The 22,812-nt window shown below is 50.1% G+C and overlaps 1 protein-coding gene across 1 annotated transcript in view; it reads left to right on the top strand.

Annotated features, from left to right (window-relative positions):
• Positions 1–11,682, top strand: part of LOC144929193 (uncharacterized) — a 29,566-nt gene extending 17,884 nt beyond the window's left edge. Inside the window, exons 4-5 of the mRNA XM_078848197.1 lie at positions 10,834–10,845; positions 11,237–11,682. Of these exons, the coding sequence (XP_078704323.1) occupies positions 10,834–10,845; positions 11,237–11,682 (458 nt within the window). The remainder of the gene's footprint in view (positions 1–10,833; positions 10,846–11,236) is intronic.
• The last annotated feature ends 11,130 nt before the right edge of the window (positions 11,683–22,812 follow it).

Genomic DNA, 22,812 nt, shown 5'->3' with positions numbered 1-22,812 from the left:
TCTGCATTGGAACCGGTTACCTAGGGAAGCTGTGAAATCCCCAGCACCGGAGGTTTTTAAAAACAGATGAAGAACCAGGGGTGGTCTAGGTATATTGAGTCCTGCCTCAGTGCAGGAGGGTCGGCTCGCTGACCTCTTGAACTCCCTCTTCCAGCCCTACCTTTCTAGGATTCTCTGAATTTCTTGTACTGTGTGACTGAAGCAGAAGGCAGTCAGAGTATTTCACTATCTTTAGTGACTTTCTCCAGCGCAGGATCCCATTAGGGTATTCGTAGTGAAGTAGATCACTGTGGGATCCCCCATCTCTAGCACAAGGATACACACCGGGTTCTTCAGGTTTCAGGCTGCTGATGTGCAAATGCACCAGGTTACTGGAGAAAAAAGAAAAGGAGTACTTGTGGCACCTTAGAGACTAACCAATTTATTTGAGCATGAGCTTTCGTGAGCCACAGCTCACTTCAGTGAGCTGTGGCTCACGAAAGCTCATGCTCAAATAAATTGGTTAGTCTCTAAGGTGCCACAAGTACTCCTTTTCTTTTTGCGAATACAGACTAACACGGCTGTTCCTCTGAAACAGGTTACTGGAGGCGTCTCTGGAGATGGTGAATTGCCCTTTCCCTGAGTCCAGGTAATATGGGGTACCTGCACTATCTATGCTGGAGACCCACTCCAGTCCCTTCCCAGGAACATGACGGATCCAATCCAGCCACTTGCTACTGATGAAGAAGCCGGAGGCTTCGCAGGAGAGGTGGAGAGGGCTTTTTCACATCCGCTCCAGAATCCACCGGCTGGACCTCTGACAGGAACTTCTGGGCGGAAGTATCGTGAATCACATCTGGAATTTTCAAAGGGTAAAGTCAAGGGGAATTACATACCCCATTACATAAGTCCCCTTCAAAAATGTCAATCAACATTCCAGTAGGCCCAGCTCCAAATCCCACTCAGACCAATGGATGTCCTCCCCTTGCCTTTAGTGAACTTTGCACCAGGCCCATAAAGCACAATATTCCCCAATATCTCCGGAAAATGTGAGAAACCATAATTCCTTTAAAGGCCACTAGACTGAAGAGACAATTCAGCCAAAATATGCTGTTGATGCTGGATAAAGTGCTCATGGTGTCTAGGCATTAGCTGCCCAGACCCTCCTTGTGTCCAGCCATGCAGGTGCAGAGCTATTAAATGACTTAGGGAGGGCATTAAGGATATGCATTGGCATTTTTTTTTTAAATAAGCTATGTTTTGAGCTCTACCCCTCAAGCTATCTTAGGTATTCATATTGTCCCCATTACTGTAGTGTTTGAGCATTTAGGGCAGGGGTGGGCAAACTTTTTGGCCCAAGGGCCACATTGGAGGGCAGGGTAGGGAGGGCTGTGGCTCCCCAAACAGCCCAGTGCCCACCCCCTATCCACCCCCTCCCACTTCCCGCCCCAACTGTCCCGCTCAGAACCCCTGACCCATCCAAGCCCCGTGCTCCTTGTCTGACTGCCCCGAAGCCTATCCACCCCCCCACCATCCCCTGACAGGCCTCCTGGGACTCCCACCTCTTATCCAATCCCCCCTGCTCGCTGTCCTCGACTACCCCCTGGAACCCTCTGCCCCTTATCCATACCCCTGGCTCCCCACCGCCTTCCCATGCCGCTCAGAGTGGCAGGAGCTCTCAGCCACACTGTCCATGCTGCCCAGCTTTATCAATTTATCAAGATCAGTCGTGAAACCAGTTGTTTTTTTTCCCCCCTTTTCAGTATTAATTCTGGCTGAGATTTAATAAAAAGAGCCACCTAAAGGCATTTAGATGCCTGGTTTTTATTAGGAAGAAAGGCAGTTTTGGAAATCTTAACCCAAGTCATCTGGAAACCTACCCCTATTGTTACCTCCTCTTCCTTCTCTCCTGCCCCTTTGTTTGATGCCTGGCTTTAAAGACTTTTTGAATTACCTTGTACAAATTAAGTAAGGCTACTGCTTTTTTAAGAGCCAGGGAACATCTCCTTCTCAGACACACACTAAATATCCTACTTTGTGCTGTCTATCTTCATCTGTTCCATTGGAATTCTGATTCAAAAATAAATACCATGTGTTTCATTGTTCACTCCCTGCTGGCAGCGCTCTCAGGTAAGAACTTCAGAGGCACCTGGGATAAAAGAAGGAAACATATGCTGCCAAAATGAACGTTCAGTTCAATCTTTGATTCTCCGGAGAACTGAAGAACCTGCTTAGATGCTTTGCTGAATCACAGACTCGATCTTGAATATTTGTCTATTTGCAGGTGTCTGGTCACAAATCCAGTGCAGCCAGTCCGGAGCAGAAATTAAAAAGCCAGGAGACTCTGCAAAACTCTCCTGTCAAGTGTCTGGCTACACGTACACTAGCCACGGTAGGCACTGGACACGGAGGTCTGCGGGGAAAGGACTGGAATGGGCGTCTTCAATTACCAACGGGGCGGGTGACACCACATACTACACAGACTCGGTCAAAGGGCGATTCACCATCTCCAGAGACAACACCCAGAACCTGCTGTTCTTGCAAATGGATGGGCTGAAGCCGGAGGACACAGCTGTGTGTTACTGTGCCAGACGGGGTGAACACAGGGTCGGAGAACGTACCCTTGTTCACTCAAAAACTCCTCAGTGGGAGATTCCAGGTCATCTCTCCACCAGATAGCAGCAGTGGCCCACATTAGGAGAGGCCAGGGAAAGACCGAACCACAGCTCAGAATGACACCTGTCCTGTATGCAGGATCATCTCTTTAATGACAGCACTGGATAAAACATCGTTCGTGGGGCTAATGGGAGAATGCTTTTCTCTCCCGCTGAAAATTTCAACTCTCTTTTTATTGAAATTTTCTGCAAAAAATTCAACTTTCTGTCAATGAAAAGGTTTATTTAATACTGAGGAAAGCAGACACTTTCTGGAAACATCTTTGTTTAGCCAAAACCCCAATTCTCTTAAAGTTTTGGGCCAGGCCTAATTATTTGCCCTTTTTCCAATAGAAGGATTCCGCTTCAGTAAGACAAGGAGTGGACAGACAGACATGTTTAGATTATTCTTACCTCTTCTTCCTACTCCCCCACACCTATCCCTTACTTTGTGTCCTTCCCTTCTTGCATCTTTCCTTTGACCAAGTCCCTGATCCTTCAATGGAAGTCAACAGGGCTCCAGAATTTGGAGCATCTTGAAGGGTTGAGATAAAGGCCCTGATTCAGCAAAGCACTCTGCTTTGCATTTCCAGAGAAGTCTAAAGGTCCGTATCCAGCGGGATAAAAGCCCTGTGGCATGACTGTGTCTGGCCTGGGTCAGCTGTCTGGGGCCAAGGGACTAAAAATTGCTGTGTAGATATTTGGGCTGTGGCTGGAGCCTGAGCTCTGGGATCCTCCATCCTCACAGGGTCCCAGATCTCAGGCCCAGCCCAAGCCTGAATGTCTGAACAGCCATTTTTAGCTGCTTGGCCCCAGCCACCTGACCCAGGCCAGCAGTGGCTTTATCCCTATGTAGACAAACCGCAACAGAATGAGAAACCCAGATCCTATTGAACATAAGAGCTGCCATAATGGTTCAGACCATGGTCCGCATTGCCCAGTATCCTGCCTGACAGTGGCCTATACCAGAGCTTCAGGGGGAGTGAACCTAACAGGGCAAGTCTGCAGTGCTTCATCCCTGTCTTCCACTCCCAGCTTCAGGTAGTCAGAGGTTTAGGGTCACCCCAAGCATGGGGTTGCATCCCTGAGCATTTCGGCTAATAGCCATTGATGGACTTATCCACGAATTTATCCATTTTTAAGCATGTTATCCTTTTGGCTATCAAACCATCCCATGGAAATGAGTTCCACAGGTTAGCTGTGCATTGCATGAAAAAGTACTTCCTCTTCTTTCATATGAAACCTGCTGCTGATTAATTTCATCTTCAGTGCAATGGAATTTGTTGGTGTATCTCCTTTGTGATTTTTTGAAAATCTCAACCACTGCTAAAATTGGTGCTTAAAAAGGTATGTACTAGTCTGTCTTGTCTCTTTAGGGTAGGATTTTTCAAAGGGGCCAAAGGGAGTTAGGCACCCAGTCCAATTATGGGATTTGGGCACCTAGCTGTCCTTGGGTTCCTTGCAAACCCTAATCTTAAATTTTCGGGGGGAGAATTTCAAAGGCCCAAAGTGCATTGAAATTAAAAATCCACGTGAACTGGCTGCTTAGCTCCCATTCATGCCTTTGACAAGGCTCCCTAAACTCCTCACTGCAGGTTCTTCCGAGGGGTGCACACAGCACTTTACACAACGGGGTCTCTGTTTTGGTGAGGGGCCCTGGGCACTAATGTAAAAACAACAATCTGATGCTCTTCCCCCTCCAAATCTTTTGTTACTCCTCATGTAACTTGACTTCGTACTTCATCATTCCATTTTCCATGCAGCACATGAGAACAGCAGAGACACCTGGTGGGAATTTAGTTCACAAGGAAGTCCAGGCAACAGGGAATTAGACTGGGTCTTTCAAAGGGACTGAGGGAATGCAACACACAGACTGCCTTGAATTTTAGAGAGCGGGACCTTTTGAAAATCCATTCTTAAACCTAAACCATACAAAGATCTAAGCATTTGGGGCTTGATTTCTAAAGAACACCAATGGATTGCACAAGGATTGGTCTGTAATCTGCACCAGAAGGGTCTGCAAACGTTCTGTAATGCACTTTAGCATAGTACTATCCTCCATGAATTTATCTAGTTCTTCTTTGAAGTCTATAACAAGGTTCAAAAGAGACCGAGATAAATTCATGGAGGCTAGGTCCATCAATGGCTATTAGCCAGGATGGGCAGGAATGGTGTCCCTAGCCGCTGTTTGCCAGAAGCTGGGAATGGACGACAGGGGATGGATCATTTGATGTTTCCCTGTTCTGTTCATTCCCTCTGGGGCACCTGGCACTGGCCACTGTTGGAAGACAGGACACTGGGCTAGATGGACCTTTGGTCTGAACTATTGTGGCCATACTTGTGTTCTTCCTGTTTCAGACAGAAATCAACCCCCTGCAGAGCACATTACTCCACACTGTAGACAAAGCTCCTCGTTAAATTTACTCCTACGAGTAGTCCCATTTAAATTAATGAGATTACTCACATGCGCAAAGTGCAGCACATTCCTAAATCTCTGCAGGACGGAGAGGGAGGATGGTCCAGTGGTTAGAACTCACCTGGAATTTGGGAGACGTTGCTTCAACTCCCCGCTCTGGTAGCGAGTTCCTGTGTGACCTTGAGCAGGTCACTTTAGCTCAGTGCATAGGTGGGGAAACTGAGGCAGGCAGTAGGAATGATACCCCCTATTTCAAAGACGCGCATGCATCACAGACTGTGAGATGATCAGAGTCTACAGTGATGGGGCCATACAAGTAGTGGAGAGAGAAGTTTGTGGCAGACCTCGCTCCCTGGGCCGGACTGCATGGACCTCTCTGAGTTGATCATGCAAGTGCCCAGCCTTACTCCTTCTGAGTGTCTGATTTTATACGTTGGAGGGTGGCGCAGCCTCCCTATGCAAATGAAGAGGGAGCCCCTTTTCCCTGTTAAAAGGCAGGGACTGGCCCTCAGTGGATGCTCTTTGCAGCAGTCGCTGTGTTCTGCTACCGCAGGGATCTTGAGAAGAATAGCCATGAACTGTGGGTTCAGTTTTCTCCTCTTGTTGGCAGCTCGCCCAGGGAGGTGAATTTCACTGGGACAAGGAAAGGGGGGAAAGCAGAACTAATCACAAGAATTCTCACCCTGCTTCTTTCTCCACAGGGGTAAAGGCCCAGATCCAGCTGGTCCAGTCTGGTGCAGAGTGAAGAAGCCGGGGGAGTCTGTGAAGGGGTCCTGTAAAGGCTCTGGTTGTACATTCACTAACTATGCAATCTCCTGGGTTCAACAGATCCCCGGGAAAGGGCTGTCTGATATCGGCTGGATTAGCACGGACACAGGGGCACCAACCTGCAGGGAGAACTTTCAGGGGAAAGTCACCCTGACTCTGGACAAATCGCTCAGCACAGCCCTTCTGCAAGCGGGCAGCCTGAAGGCTGAAGGCACTGCAGTGTATTATTGGGCCAGATACACACACAGAGAAACCGCATTCGGGGTCGTTCAAAAAAGGGAACTGGATGAAATGTACAGCCCGTGGGATGGCAGGAAGCAGGGGCTTCTGCCCGCAGGGGAACAGTTCTAAGGGCGACGCTGAAGAGCACAAGACAGAGACATGGAACAGGGTCTGGGTGCTGGGAAATACAAACACAGTCACTGCTTGTATCGCCACCGCGCCCAGCAGCCCCAGAGACAAACGAGGAGCCTTGTGCTCAGCACTGCCCCAAGCCCGCCCCCGGAGCGGGGAAACACTGCAGGGGGGTGCGATGGCGGATTTTCAGTTTCTTTTACCTTGCCAGTGATGAATACAAACAGCCCAGGGGCCAGGGGTTAATACACTGGTTAACAACCCACGGGACAAACACCGCAGATACTGAACAGAAACACGTCCAGAGGGCGGCAGCAGCCTTCCACAAACGCTTTAAAACACGGACTCTTTTCGGAGGGGCAACGGGAGTGAGCGGGGAGCTTTGATGGCACCAGCTTGTGCTGGAGAAAAGCGGTCCGGTGCACAGAGCGGCGCTGAAGACGCTGGAAAGCTGGTCTCTCTCGCCAGCAGCAGCTGGTCCAGGGACAGGGACCGCCCACCGATGTCCTGGGAGCCACACGGCTACAGCAGCGCTGCGAACAATTCACGTTTTATCCGCCTCCGCTCTGCACTGCGGCGCGTATCCTCAGCGCTGCGGAGCCCACGGCCCAGGTGGCTTCTCTCCTCCTGCTGCAGCCGGGAGGCAGCGCTCCCGCTCCGGACCCCGAGGCAAAGGGTTCCCATGAACTTTCTCCCGTTACCTGGGGCATTCCGAGCCATCGCAGGAGAAGTAGGGGGCAGCCAATGAAATTGAAAAGGGCAGCGCGTATTGACATGACACACCATGTAACTGAACTGTGGAGTCCATTCTCAAGACAAGTCATCGGGGCCAAGAACTTAAGAATGTTCAGCAAAGGACTGGATATTTACATGGGTATAATATTCGGCGTTATAATACAATTGAAAGGGTCATTAAACCTCAAGCATCAAGGTTCAAGCCAGTCTCTATTCTAGATCAGGGGTGAGATGTGCGGGGGCAGACTGGCCCACTTCCGCCTCCAGAGTTCTTACATCTTCCTCTGAAGCGTATTATTGAGCATTGCCAGAGAAAAGGTAACAGCCTAAATGCACCTTAGATCTGACAAGTCTGGGACGTATGTCTCCCAACACCCTCTGGTGTCTGCGCACCTCACAATCAAAGCTCATTTATCAAAGCCTCTGAGCAACCCACCCCGCAGAGCCCATGCTGCGAAACGCATCTCAGAAGGAGCGGCTCAGACCCCTCCATTCCCACTCACACGGACTGAATTTTGACCCTTGCAGAACTGAGCCTTTTAACGCACTTGTGGGACAAACAATTGCAGCCACTTAGCTCCTACCTGCCCCAATGCTGTCTACTGCAGCCGGTGGGCAGAGAAAGCCAGATCCACAGCTAGTGTGAATCAGCCCAGCTTTCCTGGAACCAGCGGGCCAGGCGCTCAAATGATGTCAACAGGTGTGACTTCATTGAAGTGAACGGGCCAGATACCATTCAGCCTAAATCAGCATTGCCCAGTTAACGTCAGCGGGTGGCCATGCAGCCAGTGTCCATCCACCAGAGCTCCGTTGAAGTCCATGGGGCAGTGGTAAATCAGCAGAACTGGATTCTTGCCACTTTCCCCTCATTGAAATGCTTTTCTCAGCCTGATCTTGTGTTTCAAAATTTCTATCCTACAGCCCGGCTAAATCATATGCTGACCAGCCTCCTGTTCCACATTCAGAAGCTGCCGCTGGCAGGGAAAGAGGAAGATTGCGCAAGAATTACCCAGCAGTTTGTACAGCAGCCTATGGCTCTCTGGGTTTGTAGCACTGTGCAGAGGTGGGCAAATACCCAGAGAAACGGCCTAGAGCTGCACTGATTAAAGCACTAGAAAAGCTCTGGCTAGGAGTGCTCTGGGTGCAAAGAAAAACAATTGGTCATTCCCCAGGATCCTCTGCTTGTGTGTCAGATGAGAAGCCCACAGTACAAGGAAAATCTGAATTCTAAATTCTCTCCCTTTTGAATGAATATTAAATCCTCTGTGGAACACCATCCCCACGACCTCCACCTTCACACAGATAACCCCAAATGATACAAATTAAACTAACTAGAAGTATTTCATAAAGCTGTTGGCTCTCCTTGAAATTCCACCTGTCTACTAGTCGTTGGGCTGTTGGATTTGGAGTCAGGAGACAGTGATTTTTTCCCAGCCTCTGTCACCCACCTGTTGCTGGGCCACTCTCTTCCATGACCTGTGCCTCTATTTCTCCCTGGTCCCCTTTCCTTATTTACAGTGGGATTTTCAAAGCCCAGTAAAAGATTGGGATTCTCAATTCTTATTCATTTGGGCATCCACGTCCCTTAGGAGGCTTTGAAAAAAATTTCAGCCTGGTAAGAGCTTTGTGCAAAGGACGATCTCACAGGGCCGAGGCCTGACACTCGGCTGGGTCCTCTTGGTGTTATTGTAACACAGACAATATTAGCCTGAAACCTTTTCTATCAGTGAAATGACAAGTGGAGTTCCACCATTCTGAGCTCAAGCTTAAGTTCACTTTTTCTATCTAGATAATTATATAGACTCCATCAACGCAATATGGTAGCACCTCAAATATCAATTTATCTTTATATCCCTGAACCCCCTGAGACATGATCTCTCCTTTTTACAGGTGGAAACCTGCAGCACTAAGGCCCAGTTTTTTCAAGGCATCTCCGTATTTGATCATGAGATTCAGGCTCCTAAATCGATTACGCATTGAACCGCTGAATGAAACAATGACTGACACCTTGAAAACTCTCAGCCTAAATCCCTTGAACTCTCTGGTCTGTAGATGCCTGAAGAATCAGAAAGGCACCCTTGTGGGATGTTCAGAATCAGATGAGTGCCTAACTCCCATAGATTTCAATAGAAGTCAGATTTTTAAGATCACGATGGAACCTGACTAGCTACTTATCTGCTTCTTCATTTGCCTCAATATTTTTAATAACCGAGTCGCAATAGATAAAGGCTGGGATTGGGAGATGCCCTGAGATTTAGGTGTCCAAATCGCACTAAAACAACAAAATGAAATCAGTGTTCCTAACTCCTTTAGGTTCCTTTCTTAGGGTCAGAGATTAAAGGGCATAGTCTGAGCTCCTGCAGAACACAGGCCAGAGGATCTTTACCAGTTTGAGACTCTTAGCCTGTCTGATTCTATGCTAACAATTGACTTCCCATTGCAAATTATACCTGTGCCATAAACTTTCACCCTTGTCACGACACTGATGTTAACCCTTTGAGGTTGAAGTGCCAGTCTCTGTGTGGATTCCTTTCGGCCTGGTGTTCTATTTCAAGCTTCAGTCTGTAAAGGTGTGAATGAAACAAATACAATTATTTTCCTGCAAGTGTACGTGTAAACCAGCCCTCAGTCCAGTGCTTTAACCACAGCCCCATCCAGTTGCTCTTTATACACCACAAACAAACCATGCAAATTCACGGAGGAAGCCTTCTGTTTAAAGCCAAGGCCGCTAGAGATACTTTCCAAACTACACCCCTTTCTGGGTCTAGTTCTCTTCATTAATCATCGTGCTCTTCTTATGGAGATCTCTTCTCTTCCTCTCTGCTCTCTCAGGTGTGTTCCTGTTCCCTAGAGTTATATCAATAAACAGTTAGGTTATATATTGTACTATGCACTGGGTACATTACTGGTATCTTCTGTGTTCCCAGGTGTCCGGTGTGATGTGGAGCTGGTGGAGTCCGGCGGTGGATTCAGAAACTCAGGAGAGTCCCTAAAACTTTCTTGCAAAGCCTCCGGGTTCACTTTCAGCAGCTATTGAATGGACTGGGTGCGTCATGCCCTGGGGAAAGGGCTGCAGTGGGCAGCCAGCATTAGGCAGGATGGGGGAGATAGCTACTATACAGACTCGGTCAGAGGGTGAGTCACCATCTGCAGGGACAATCCCAACAACCTGCTGTATCTGCAAATGAGTGGCCTGAAGACACTGACGGGTATTACTGTGCGAGAGACACACAGTGAGAAGAAATCCACGCACAGACATGCAAAAACCCCTGGGGCAGCACAGAGAAAGGCTGTCACTCGCTCACCATTAAGAATGAGATTTTTCCAAGCTGCCGAAAGAAGTTATTGGGGTTCTCAAACATCATTGCACCGCAACCCCCTTCAGACAACAAAAATTACACTTCCCAGGAGGGGGGACCAAATCCTCAGCCAACCCGAGCCCAGCTGTCCCAGGCAGGGAGGCCAGAGGTCTTCAACCCAACGCATGGGGCCTGTAATCTGAACCCTGCAGCTCAGGGATGATTTATTATCCATTGGGTGTTACACTTTGGTAACCCACTATTAGGCACCTTAACACACGAGTGTACCAATTATCTGTCAGCTCACACTGAAGTCCCCCCTGATGTCAAAGTGACTTTAGTGTTTTCCTGGATTGGGGCCCAAATTGCTTTAACATGCTCTAAACTCCTCCAGGACTGTGTCCCTCTAAACTCTCAGGTCATTTGTTTGTAACGGTGGGTGAAGCTGAGGTTTAGTCAAATAATTGAGCAACGCCCACATGCAAATGAAGTAGGAAAAATGACTGATAAAGGCAAGCAGGCGATCCTCACGGAAGAGCCGCCAGCACAGGAAGGGTCACTGCTTTGCAGCCCGCCAGGTTGTAGTGGAGTCTGAAAATGATCTGTCTGGGGTTCTTCTTCTTTTTAGCAGCTTTCCCAGGTAAGTGGATGAACCTACAGGTGTCTGGTTAGGACGGCTGGGCTAGGCTAGGGAAGATGGTTTTAAGGCAAAGACATAGCAGTGGGATTCAGGGATTCTGGATTCGAAATCCGACCTCTGAACAAACCACAGTGTGGAATTTTAAAGCCCCCTAGTTGATCTGGATACCCAATTTCCATTCATCTTGAATGGGAAGTAGGTGTCCAAATCCCTTAAACAGGGGGATAACTGTACTTCCCTACTTCACAGGAGGGTGGTGCGGATGAATTCATTATTACATACAAGCAGATCAGAAACGGTTGTGAGGAGGGCAACAGAAGGACTTGGAGAAACCTGGGGAGAGGAGGAAAACAATGGCATAAACTGGGTTTTTATTGTTGTTTGTTGACAGGTGTCAGCTCCCAGATCCAGCTGATGCAGTCTGGGGCAGAAATCAAGAAGCCTGGAGAGTCTGCAAAGGTGACATGTAAAATCTCCGGCTACACCTTTACCAGCTATTACATGAGCTGGGTACGGCAGGCTCCCGGGAAAGGACTGGAGTGCATAGGATATATTGAACCCGGTGATGGTGAAACTGGCTACGCCCAGGCCTTCCAGGGGCGATTCACCATCACCAGGGACACCTCCATGAGCACGGCCTATCTACAGCTGGGCAGCCTGAGAACCGATGACACAGCCAGGTATTACTGTGCTCGGGACACAGTGACACAAACCACATCTGGACCAATTCAAAAACCCTCCAGTGAGAGAACCCGGGTCTCCTGCGAACACTGCAGCCCTCAGCCACCCGGGATAACGGTGACCCCTGTGAACAGACTCTGGGTAATTATCCCCTAGTGACTTAGGAGCAGTGAAAGCTAATGGGATTTAGAACCTTAAGTGCCTAAATCACTTTTCAAGCTAGGACTCTGTTCCCGGGACACAGTCAACATTAACCAGAGGAGAAGGGGACCAGAACAATCACAGCCCTTGGAGAAGCTGGGTGTGCCAGGAAGCGTGTGTCTGCCGCAGGATGGGAGCCGTTACCGGGGGTTGACCCCCTGCCTTCGCCCGCAGCTCCCGGGAGGGAAGGGAGCCCCGGCTATTAGACCCTGTTAGCGAACCTCGCTGGGAGTGAGAGGAGACTAAGGACCCCCCCAAAACAGGCGCCTTTAACTCCGTCTGTGGGAGGAGAGGGAGCCCTGGGGAAAGGGGGCTACCCAGGGAGTGCTGAGGAGGGAGGGCACAAGGGGCGGGTGGGCGGCGAGGTCTAGGGCCCCTGGTGCCTGGACACCAGGAATATTCCTGGCCCGGGGCCCGGCTCCAGCAATGTCTGAGGCCGGGTCTCTCCCTCGGCCCCGACTTCAGCCCCCGGGTGCTCCCCGGCGGGTGATTTAAAGTGGCCCCGGGGCCTCCGCCCACCACCGGCAGCGCAGCGGAGCTGAGCGGGGTCCTGCCTGCTCGCTCCACGTGGCTGCCGGCCCTGCCCTGCGGCCCCTGGGTGGGGTGGGTCGGGTCTGTGTCTTTGCGCGCTGCTCCCGCCCCAAGCGCCCCTGCGGCCAATAGGAAACGCGGCTCGCCCTGCCTAGGAGCCCCAGATAAGCGCTGCACCCCCAACCCCCTCCCAGAGCCTGAACCCCCACCCCTTTCCCACACACCCCCTCCCATCCCCAAACTGCTTCCCAGAGCCTGCACCCCCAGCCCAGCCCAGAACCTTCACCCAAACTCCCTCCCAGAGCCTGCACCCTTCCTGCACCCCAGTCCCCTGTCCCCGCCCAGGGCCTGCACCCCAGACCTCCTCCCCCCTCCCAAACTCCCTCCCAGAGCCTGCACCCTTCCTGCACCCCAGTTCCGTGTCCTCGCCCAGGGCCTGCACCCCAGACCTCCTCCCCCCACCCAAACTCCCTCCCAGAGCCTTAGGCAGGTGGGTGGTGGAGTTTGGGGGGCCGGGGTTTGGGGGGGACAGGCTCTGGAAGTTCTGAGCTCCACCAAAATGTCTACAAACCTGCCGCCCGCCTCCCCTGAGACGAGGGGTGCTTAAAGAAGGCCAGGTCCCTGTGTGCTGCCCCAGCGAAGAGAGGCAGCCCCGAGAAAGGTCGCACTGACTTTGGGCTCACAGGCCGGGGCTTCCCTTCTTAAGGAGAACACGGACACCTCAGAGGAAAAAGACTTTGATTTCACTGAGCCCTGAAAACTTATGGGGTCAGTGGGACTCAGAGCCACTGAAGGGAAATCCGAGTGAAATAAACACCCGGGCATTTTTAATAGATCTGCTCCATCTCCGTCTTTATGTTCCCCACCCCTTCTGTGGGGGGCAGGGCGTCTTGTTTTACCAGTGAGTACCTGAGAATGGTCCCTAACTCCCTTAACAAATAGTCCCCGAGTGGCTAAGTGTTTTCCCCATGAGGAGAGGAGACACAATCTAACCCAGTAAAAGGACATCGGAGGCGAGGAGACAGGAGCCGTCACTGAAATGTCACACTTCTCAGAGCAGCCAGTGGCCGGAATTGCAATGGAGATGAAGGGAATTAGGTGCCAAAATCCCAATGAAACCAAAGGGGATTTCGGTGTGGGGTTTTCATAACATCCAGCTGCCTCCGCAGTACAAGTCCTGTTTTCCTCTGCCCCTCTGGAAATCACAGCCAGTGTCTGCCTGCTAATGACTCTTTGGGGCTGAGATTTGAAACCTAAAATACCGTTTCGATCAAGGGGACCCAGCTACACTAATCTACTCAGCAGCTCTCAAAAATCCCAGTCTCTTTAAACATCAGTTATACAGCTGTGCGGACACACTGTGGGGGTCTGTCTCACACACCCTAAGGGCGTCCAGGGCCCCATTATGCCGGGTGCCGCACTTCGCCCTGGGGACAGGCAGTCCCAGCGCTGAAGGGTTCACAATCCAAATACTCCAGGCAGACACCAGCAGAGGCTCAGAGAGTTGACGTTACACCCCAAGGTGAACCAGCAGGTCCACTGGAAAGGCTGGGAGGAGAACCCAGGGCTGTTCTTTAGATCCCTTGTTTACAGATCATCCCTGAGGCCGCCTTGGCCCACGGATATTGTACAAGTATTAGATTTTGGGAAGGGTTTCTGTAGTGTGTGTGTGTGTGATTGTAATAGTTGTATCAATACGCTCCCCAGGCTGGACACAGGTATAGCTGCAGAAATGTGCCTTATACTGGGATTTTGCATTTTCCTTCCCACCCAAGAACAGCCACACGAGCTGAAGGAACTTTATACTGATTCATAGACTCAGATTTCAAGGCCAGAAGGGAAGATCTTCATAACTTACTTTGCCCTCCTGTGTAACACTGGTATGTCTGTGTCCATATTAGGGGAGGAGTCTGTTGTACCCCCTGAATTACACCTTTATAGTTCCAATGATACACCTTTTGTGTGTAGACAAGTGCTAAGATTCTCAAAGCTGTCTAGGGGATTTAGACTCCAAGGGATAAATATTCAAAGGCACAAATGGCACTTAGGCGCTAACTCAATTGTAAATCAATGTGATTTTGGTGCCCAAGCATTTGTAGCTTTGAAATAGCCAGCTCAAGTCCCCATCGATTTGAAAGGGAACTGCGTATCCAAATCCCTTGGACAGCTCAGGAAAGTTCAGCCTCTAGATCCGTTTTGTGTTTCCCTTTAAATGCTAATTCTTTTCCTTGAATCCCATTTTGAATATTTTACCTAGATAAACTGCAGCTCACAATAGAATCGGGGCTTTCTCCTGATGTGCTACTGCAAGAGATTTAATTAAAAATAGATTCGGGTGAGTTCTGAGAACCAGAAGAACGGCAGGTGCCAGATCCAAGCACAGTTGATGCTTTCTGATTCCCCTTCAGCTCCTTGGAGCTTTTGAGGCGTCTTTGATGTTGAATATGCAAATAAAGTAATTATACTCCCTGTTTGAAGTTTGCAACGGGAGAAAATCACCATCCAAAGGAGTCACCTTGCTTTGCCAGGTGGAGGGTGTTGTAGAAACAACCATTAAATATTTGCTACATTTTCTGTTCCTGCTGGCAGCCTTCCCGGGTAAGTGAATTTCAGAGAGATCTGGGGTGTGCAGGAGAAAGGAGAGCCAACAAGAAGGGTACTCAGACTCATGCATTCTTGTCGCGTAACTGCAGGTGTCTGGTCCCAAATCCAACGGGTCCAGCCTGGTGCTGAGATTAAAAAACCTGGAGAGTCAGAGAAGCTGTCCTGTCAACCATCTGGGTACAGCTTTACTAGCCACTTGCTCTCTTGGATTCAACAGGATTAACTCAAATAATGGAGGAATTGGCTATGCTACAAATACAAAGGGTGATTCACCCTCTCCAGAGACAACTCCATCAGCACAGCCTATGGAGAGATCAGTGGGCTCAGAAGTGAAGACACCACCATGTATTACCATGAGAGCAGCACAGCAAAAGGAAAGCCAGTCAGAGTCATGGAAAAACGGTCTGCAGAGGAAACCACAATCTCCTGAGCACATGGGAGCCCCTGGGGCAGCTGGAAAGAGGAGTCTGTATTCTATTTATACGACTCATTGCACCCTGTAACTGGAAATGGATCTGCACACCCCAAAAGTGAACCACAAGCACTGTGGTGCCCTACAAAAAAGTGATAGTGATTTTGGGTGCCTCTGTTTTTGGTTGCTCAAACTGGGACACGTTAACAGGGACTGATTTATAGAAAGCACCAGGCATCCATTGTGACAGATTTATGTTATTAATTTGCCTGGAGCATTAGGTGATTAGGCTGAGGCCCCAGGATCTTTAGGGGAGGAGATGAAGGAGCACATCAAGTGACTAAGGTTTAAAGCTTTATTAATAAAATAAAGTAAAACAACAGCGGAGAGTGATGGGTGCTTTTTACGTTACTGAGAGGAAGGAAGGAAGAGTTAGTGCCCCAAGCCCTAGCCCCCTTTTATACTTACACACACACTACCTGGGGCTGGCCAAGCCCGGGTGTAATGTAAGAAGAAAAGGGGGAAGGGTGGACGGGAGTTTTGTTCTGTGCACAGGCTGCCCAGAGTTCGCTGTTGATCTCTGACCTGCCCTGGCTTTTGGGAGGATTTTTAAGACCTGGGTTTTTTGGGGGGGCCTTCCAGTTCAGGGACTTCTGTCCCCCATGCTTTTTGTACCAGTCCAACCCCGCTTTTCGCCGCTTTTCGACGCTTTTTTTAAAACACACCTGCTTTAGGGACGCGAGATGGTTATTTTTTCCTTGATGACCTTTGCCGTTTTACTTCTTTTAGCAGCCCTGCAGTTTTGTTTAGCTGATTTATTTATTTTTTTTTACAGCTCTTTGTGGTTGGAATTCAGGCCCCCGTCTTTCTTGGCAGGCAGCCGAGAGTCGGTTGTGTGCTGTGGCCTTGGGCTGGAGTCAGCGTCTTATCTTCCGACGGAGCGTGAGCCTCGAGTTAATCCATTTCTTTTTTCCTTTCTCCCTCTGTGGCCTCTCATAACTGCAAAGGAACCTGTTACTTTACCCTTACACCTTTAACCCTTCTCAAAACGCCTTGCGATGCCTGCAACAGCGTTAGCAACGTACAATGCTGATTTGCCAGTCCAGGGGTCCCCCTGAGGGATGGGGCCATTGGGTTGTGGCATTCCCCCCCACACACACCCCGAATTAACATTGTGTTGTGAGGAGTCACCACTTAGGTTTTTACCCTCCCTCTGACACAGTGGCGAGGGTGACTGTTGGTTTTTACATAAGCAGCAATATATTACAAACACAATTGTTACGGTGGCAACAATTGCATCCAGCGGCCGGGAGTGGCTTTTGGCTTTATTAGTAACGTGGCATAACACGTTCCCCGGCTGGCATAGATGCCCCATCCAGATGGCTGTGACAGCGGCAGCTTTTTCAGATGAAATGCGCATCGCAACACTGCGAAGGAGGGGGCATTTGTCTGGAACACAATTCATTGTTCCCGGCTGTGCGTCAACGGAAGGAAAACACTGGGCGTAATTTATGAAAAATTAAACACAATATAACTAGAAACATTAACACTGCTTTGAATAACACAGGAGCCTTTAGTCCCTCCAGCGAGCATTTGCCCATCTAAACAGACAGCGGGTTATTCCTCCCCAAACGTCTTCGGCTCCTATCTTACTTAAACGTCACTGTCGGTAGATTTTTCTCCTCTCCAGTCAATTCTCAAAATATGAATTAGGCTCCTGTGACACAGTCGCCTGTCACAGCAGCAAAACGGTCCTGGGTGAATGCCCTGAGCAGCAGGCTACGGGGTATTTGGGGAGCGGTCTTTCAATCTCTCCTGTTCATGCTGTTCCACCGTGACTTAATTAATACTTATTTGGTCTGAAAGAGAAAGGGATGTGCTTGGGGTGTCTGTACCCCAAATGTCACCCTGCCCTTGACACTGCAAGACCGGGGCTCAAGTCCCTGCTCCCAGATCAGGCAGAGGGTCAGGAAATGATCCTGGCTCTACCATGTCCTAGGCAAGTGCTCTTACCACTGGGCTAAAAGCTAAGGGAAGCACCAACAAATCCTTCTCTGGCACAAGGGGGTTTGGGCGTGTTTCTGAATGTAAATACCTGGGACTAACTCCAGGACAGGGCTGTGAATCCCAGCTGGAGTTAGGCACCTAACTCCCTTTAACAGGTGGTACTTAGGACCAAACCCCTCCTCAGCATTTCCGAAGGGGTAGGTCAGGCAGCTCTCCACTCATTGTGCTGGCTTTTGCCAATCCCTGGATCAAACACCTAACTCTCCTCTACAAATGGATCATTTCAGTGTAGCCGGTCACTGCTGGGAAGGGGGCTTCCCTCCCGATGCGATGGGAACCTTCACTCTCCAGCGGGTGGCCCAGACCAACGAATCCTTGGCACAGGACCCCTCTCCAGACATGAAAGCTCATGCTCAAATAAATTGGTTAGTCTCTAAGGTGCCACAAGTACTCCTTTTCTTTTTGCGAATACAGACTAACAGGGCTGTTACTCTGAAACCTCTCCAGACACTGACTCCCCTGACTGGAGGTGGAAAGCGGCTCCAGAGCTGAGTCCCCCCAGCCCCCAATATCCCCTCACAACAGCCAGGCCCTCAGTTCCCATGCGAGGAAATACAGTCCCTGCAGGGAGCTGTTCATTCCTCTCAGGGTCTGAAAGTGTCAGGAGGACCCCAGAGCCCTGCGCCCGGCGCTGCACAGACACAGAGGACGGGACACTCTGACTCCTGCCACGGGAGCCCTGGGGCGAGTCAATCCGATCACTGACAGCAGGAGCGTTTGTCTCTTATAAAGCGGGGCATGCAAATGAGGGAGACAGTTTCCTGGTTAAATCTCTGCCTCCCTCTGCCCAGGCTGCACCCGGAGACACAATCCGCAGCCCCCTGGGTCGGTGCAGTCACCAGCCAGTCCCCTGAGAACTTTCCCCTCCAGCACCCGGGAAAATGGGATTTTTGCTCCTTGTCATTGTCGCTGTAGCAGCTTTGGAAGGTATTTTCCTCCTCTGAAGACCTGGCCGAGTTAGAAGAATATTGTGTTACCGCTGTTTTATACCGATATTAATGGCCTGTCTTTATTCCCAGGTGTCCGGTCCCAGACGCTGGTGGAGTCCGGAGGGGGTGTGAAGAAGCCCGGAGACTCTCTCCGCCTCTCCTGCAAAGCCTCCGGGTTCACCTTCAGCAGCTACGGGATGAGCTGGGTCCGCCAGGCTCCCGGGAAGGGACTGGAATGGGTTGCTTATATCAGCACCGGTGGGAGTCCTGTATACTACCTCGATGCAGTGAAAGGGCGATTCACCATCTCCAGGGATGACGCCAAGAGTGAGCTGTATCTGCAAATGACCGGCCTGAAGCCCGAGGACACCGCCCGCTATTACTGTGCGGGAGACACAGTGACACCAAACCGGTTTGTGATCGCACAAAAACCCAGGCTGCGGAATCGCCCTTCTCCCGGCGGCCGCGCGGGGGCAGCAGCGACACCCCCCGCTTCGGGCTCGGGCAGGAGACCCGGCCCCCGGGGGAACGGGACACAAACCTCCCGCCAGTTTAACCCTTCCGTTCCCGGACTCTGAATGGCCCCTTTCCCTACCCCAGAGATGGAGGCGGGGTGTGGAAATGGGCCATGCAGGGTGCAGGCGGGGCTGGGGGCAGAGATCACCCGGCGCCGGAATAAACCCCGCTCCGCTGAGCCCGGGGATGGGGCACCGCCGGGACTTTCCAAGGAGACTCGAGCATTTTTTCCATCCATTTGACAGCTGGAAATCACAGCCCCGGTGTAAACGGTGCAGGTCAGGATCCTGCCCACAATGAAGGGCCACCATGTCACAGAGTCACCATGGAGATAAAAGGCCCCGCCCCTCAACCCCCAATGGCATCACTCAGCCCAGCGCTGGCCCGCAGGGCATTGGGGACAGTCGGGGGCGAAGGGCTGTGGACAGGGACACGGTGGGATTTCATGGGGTCGCTCAGGGGGAGGGGGCAGAGCTCCTGGGCTGGGGGGAGGGGGAAGTATCGTGAATCACATCTGGAATTTTCAAAGGGTAAAGTCAAGGGGAATTAGATACCCCATTACCTAAGTCCCCTTCAAAAATGTCAATCAACATTCCAGTAGGCCCTGCTCCAAACCCCACTCAGACCAAGGGAAGTCCTTCCCTTGCCTTTAGTGACCTTTGCATCAGGCCCATAAAGCACAATATTCCCCAATATCTCCAAAAAATGTCAGAAACATCATCATTCCTTTACAGGCCACTAGACTGAAGAGACAATTCAGCGAAAATATGCTGTTGATGCTGGATAAAGTGCTCATGGTGTCTCGGCATTAGCTGTCCAGACGCAGAGCTATTAAAGGACTTAGGCACGGCATTAAGGATAAGCATTTGCATATCTTTTTTTTTTTTTAAATAAGCCAATTTGGAGTTCGAGCCCTCAAGCAATCTTAGGTATTCATATTGTCCCCAGCACCGTACAGTTTGAGCATTTAGGGCAGGGGTGGGCAATTTTTTTGGCCCAAGGGCCACATAGGAGGGCCGGGCAGGGAGGGCTGTGCCTCCCCAAACAGCCCGGCCCCCACCCCCTATCCACCTCCTCCCACCTCTGGCCCCCTGACTGCCCCCCTCAGAACCTGCGACCCATCCACCCCCCCTCGCTCCTTCTCCCCTGACTGCCCTGAAGCCTATCCACCCCCCTGCTCCCTGACAGGCCTCCTGGAACTCCCATCCCTTATCCTATCCCCCCTGCTCTCTGTCCCCTGACTGCCCCCTGGAACTCTCTGGCCCTTATCCAACCCCCTGGCTCCCCGCGCCCTAACTCTGCCGCTCAGAGCAGCAGGAGCTCACAGCCACGCTGCCCATGCTGCCCAGCAGGGGCGGTGGGCCAGAGCCCTTGAGATGCGGTGCACTGGGGCTGCGGGCTAGCCTCCCTGGCCGGGAGCTCAGGGGCCAGATGTAGCCCACAGGCCGTAATTTGCCCACCTCTGATTTAGGGTAACAAGAAAACATTTTACAAATACATTAGAAGCAAGGGGAAGATGAAGGACAGGGAAGGACCACTGCTCAATGAGGAGGGAAACACAGTCACAAGAAAATGCAGGAATTGTCCAAGTATTAAATGCCAATTTGTTCAGGTTTTCTCCAAGGAGGTTAGCAGTTATCAGAGGACTAACAGTGAACATCAGTGTAAATGGGGTAGGATCTGAGGCTAAAATAGGGAAACAACAAGTTAAGAATTACTGAGACAAGTTAGACGTCCTCAAGTCAGCAGGGCCAGATGAAATACACCAGAGAATACTTAAGGAACGGACCAAAGAGATCTTAGCCATTAACCATTATTTTTCAGAACTCTCGGAGGACAGGAGAGATCCCAGAGGACTGGAAGAGGGCAAGTGGTACCTATCAATAAAAAGCAGAATAAGGGCAACCCAGGAATTATAAACCATTAAACTTAACTTCTGTACCCGGAAAGAATGGAGCAAATAATCAATTTGTAAGCACCTAGAAAATAAGGTGACAAAGAACAAATCACGTCAAACCCACCTCATATTCTCCTTTGACAGGGTAACAAGACGAGGGGATGGGGGCGGGTAGAAGAACAGTGGATGTGGTATATCTCCACTTTAGTCAGACATTTCATACAGTCTCAGATCACCTTCTCATCAGCAAACCAGGGAAATATAGACTGGTGATCCTATTATAAGGTAGGTGCAGAATGAGTTAGAAAATGTACTCAGAGAGTAGTTATCAACGATTCACAGTCAAGCTGGGAGGGAATATTGAGAAGAGTCCCACAAGGATCTGTCCTGGGTCCACTTCTATTCAATAGCCCCATAAATGACTTGGATAATGGCAGAGAGAGTACATTATAAAGTTTGCAGTATACCAATCTGGGAGGGGTTGCAAGCACTTCAGAGACCAGGATTAGAATTCAACATAAACTTGACAAACCAGAGACATGGTCTGAAATACATAGGCTGCCTCCACACTCACTGTCAGTGTAGCTAAACCCGGCAGCAAAAGGCTCTGGCAGGGGGAGGTAGCAGTAAATTCCTTCCTGACCCCAAATATCAGGCAGTTGGACCTTGAGCCTGTGGGCAAGACCTACCAGCCAGACCCCTGGGAAACAGTTCTCTGTAGTAACTCTGAGCCCTCCCCACCTAGTGTCCCATCACTGGCCATTGGAGATATTTGCTACCAGCAGTTGTCGATGTGCCTACAATGGCATGTGGCCATCTCGTCATACCACCACCCACCTTATATAAATGTATCAAGCTCAGTCTTGAACCCAGTTGGGTTTTTTCCCCCTTTCTAGCATTAATTCTGACTGAGATTTAATACAAAAAAAAAAGCCACCTAAAGGCATTTAGATTCCTGGTTTATATTAGGAAGAAAGGCAGTTTTGGAAATCTTAACCCAAGTAAACTGGAAACCTTTCCCTATTGTTACCTCCTCTTCCCTCTTTCCTGCCCCTTTGTTTGCTGCCTGGCTTTAAAGGCTTTTTGAACTATCTCATGCAAATTAAGTAAGGCTATTGCTTTTTTAAGAGCCAGAGAATTTCTCCTTCTCAGACACACACCAAATTCCCTACTTTGTGCTGTGTATCTTCACCTGTTCCCTTGGAATTCTGATTCAAAAATAAATACCATGTGTTTCATTTTTCTTTCCATGCTGGCAGCTTTCTCAGGTAAGAGCTTCAGAGGCACCTGGGATAAAAGAAGGAAACATATGCTGCCAAAATGAACGTTCAGTTCAATCTTTGATTCTCCAGAGCACTGAAGAACCTGCTTAGATGCTTTGCTGAATTACGGCCTAGATCTTGAATATTTGTCTATTTGCAGGTGTCTGGTCACAAATCCAGTGCAGCCAGTCCGGAGCAGAAGTTAAAAAGCCAGGAGACTCTGCAAAACTCTCCTGTCAAGTGTCTGGCTACACGTACACTAGCCACGGTAGGCAGTGGGCACGGAGGTCTGCGGGGAAAGGACTGGAATGGGCGTCTTCAACTACAAACGGGGCTGGTGACACCACATACTACACAGACTGGGTCAAAGGGCGATTCACCATCTCCATAGACAACACCCAGAACCTGCTGTTCTTGCAAATGGATGGGCTGAAGCCGGAGGACACAGCTGTGTGTTACTGTGCCAGACGGGGTGAACACAGGGTCGGAGAACGTACCCTTGTTCACTCAAAAACTCCTCAGTGGGAGATTCCAGGTCATCTCTTCACCAGATGGCAGCAGTGGCCCACATCAGGAGAGGCCAGGGAAAGACCGAACCACAGCTCAGAATGACACCTGTCCTGTATGCAGGGTCATCTCTTAATGACAGCACTGGTTAAAACACCATTCGTGGGGCTAATGAGAGAATGCTTTTCTCTCCAGCTGAAAATTTCAACTCTCTTTTTGTTGAAATTTTCTGCAAAAAACTTCAACTTTCTGTCAATGAAAAGGTTTATTTAATTTTGAGGAAAGCAGACACTTTCTGGAAACATCTTGGTTTAGCCAAAACCCCAATTCTCTTAAAGTTTGGATGGAAAGTTTTGGGCC

This window comes from Lepidochelys kempii, chromosome 13 (genome assembly GCF_965140285.1).
Source record: "Lepidochelys kempii isolate rLepKem1 chromosome 13, rLepKem1.hap1, whole genome shotgun sequence".
Lineage (NCBI taxonomy): Eukaryota > Metazoa > Chordata > Testudines > Cheloniidae > Lepidochelys > Lepidochelys kempii.
The sequence above is the reverse complement of the archived record's forward strand: the minus strand, read 5'-3'. Positions and strand labels throughout refer to the sequence as shown.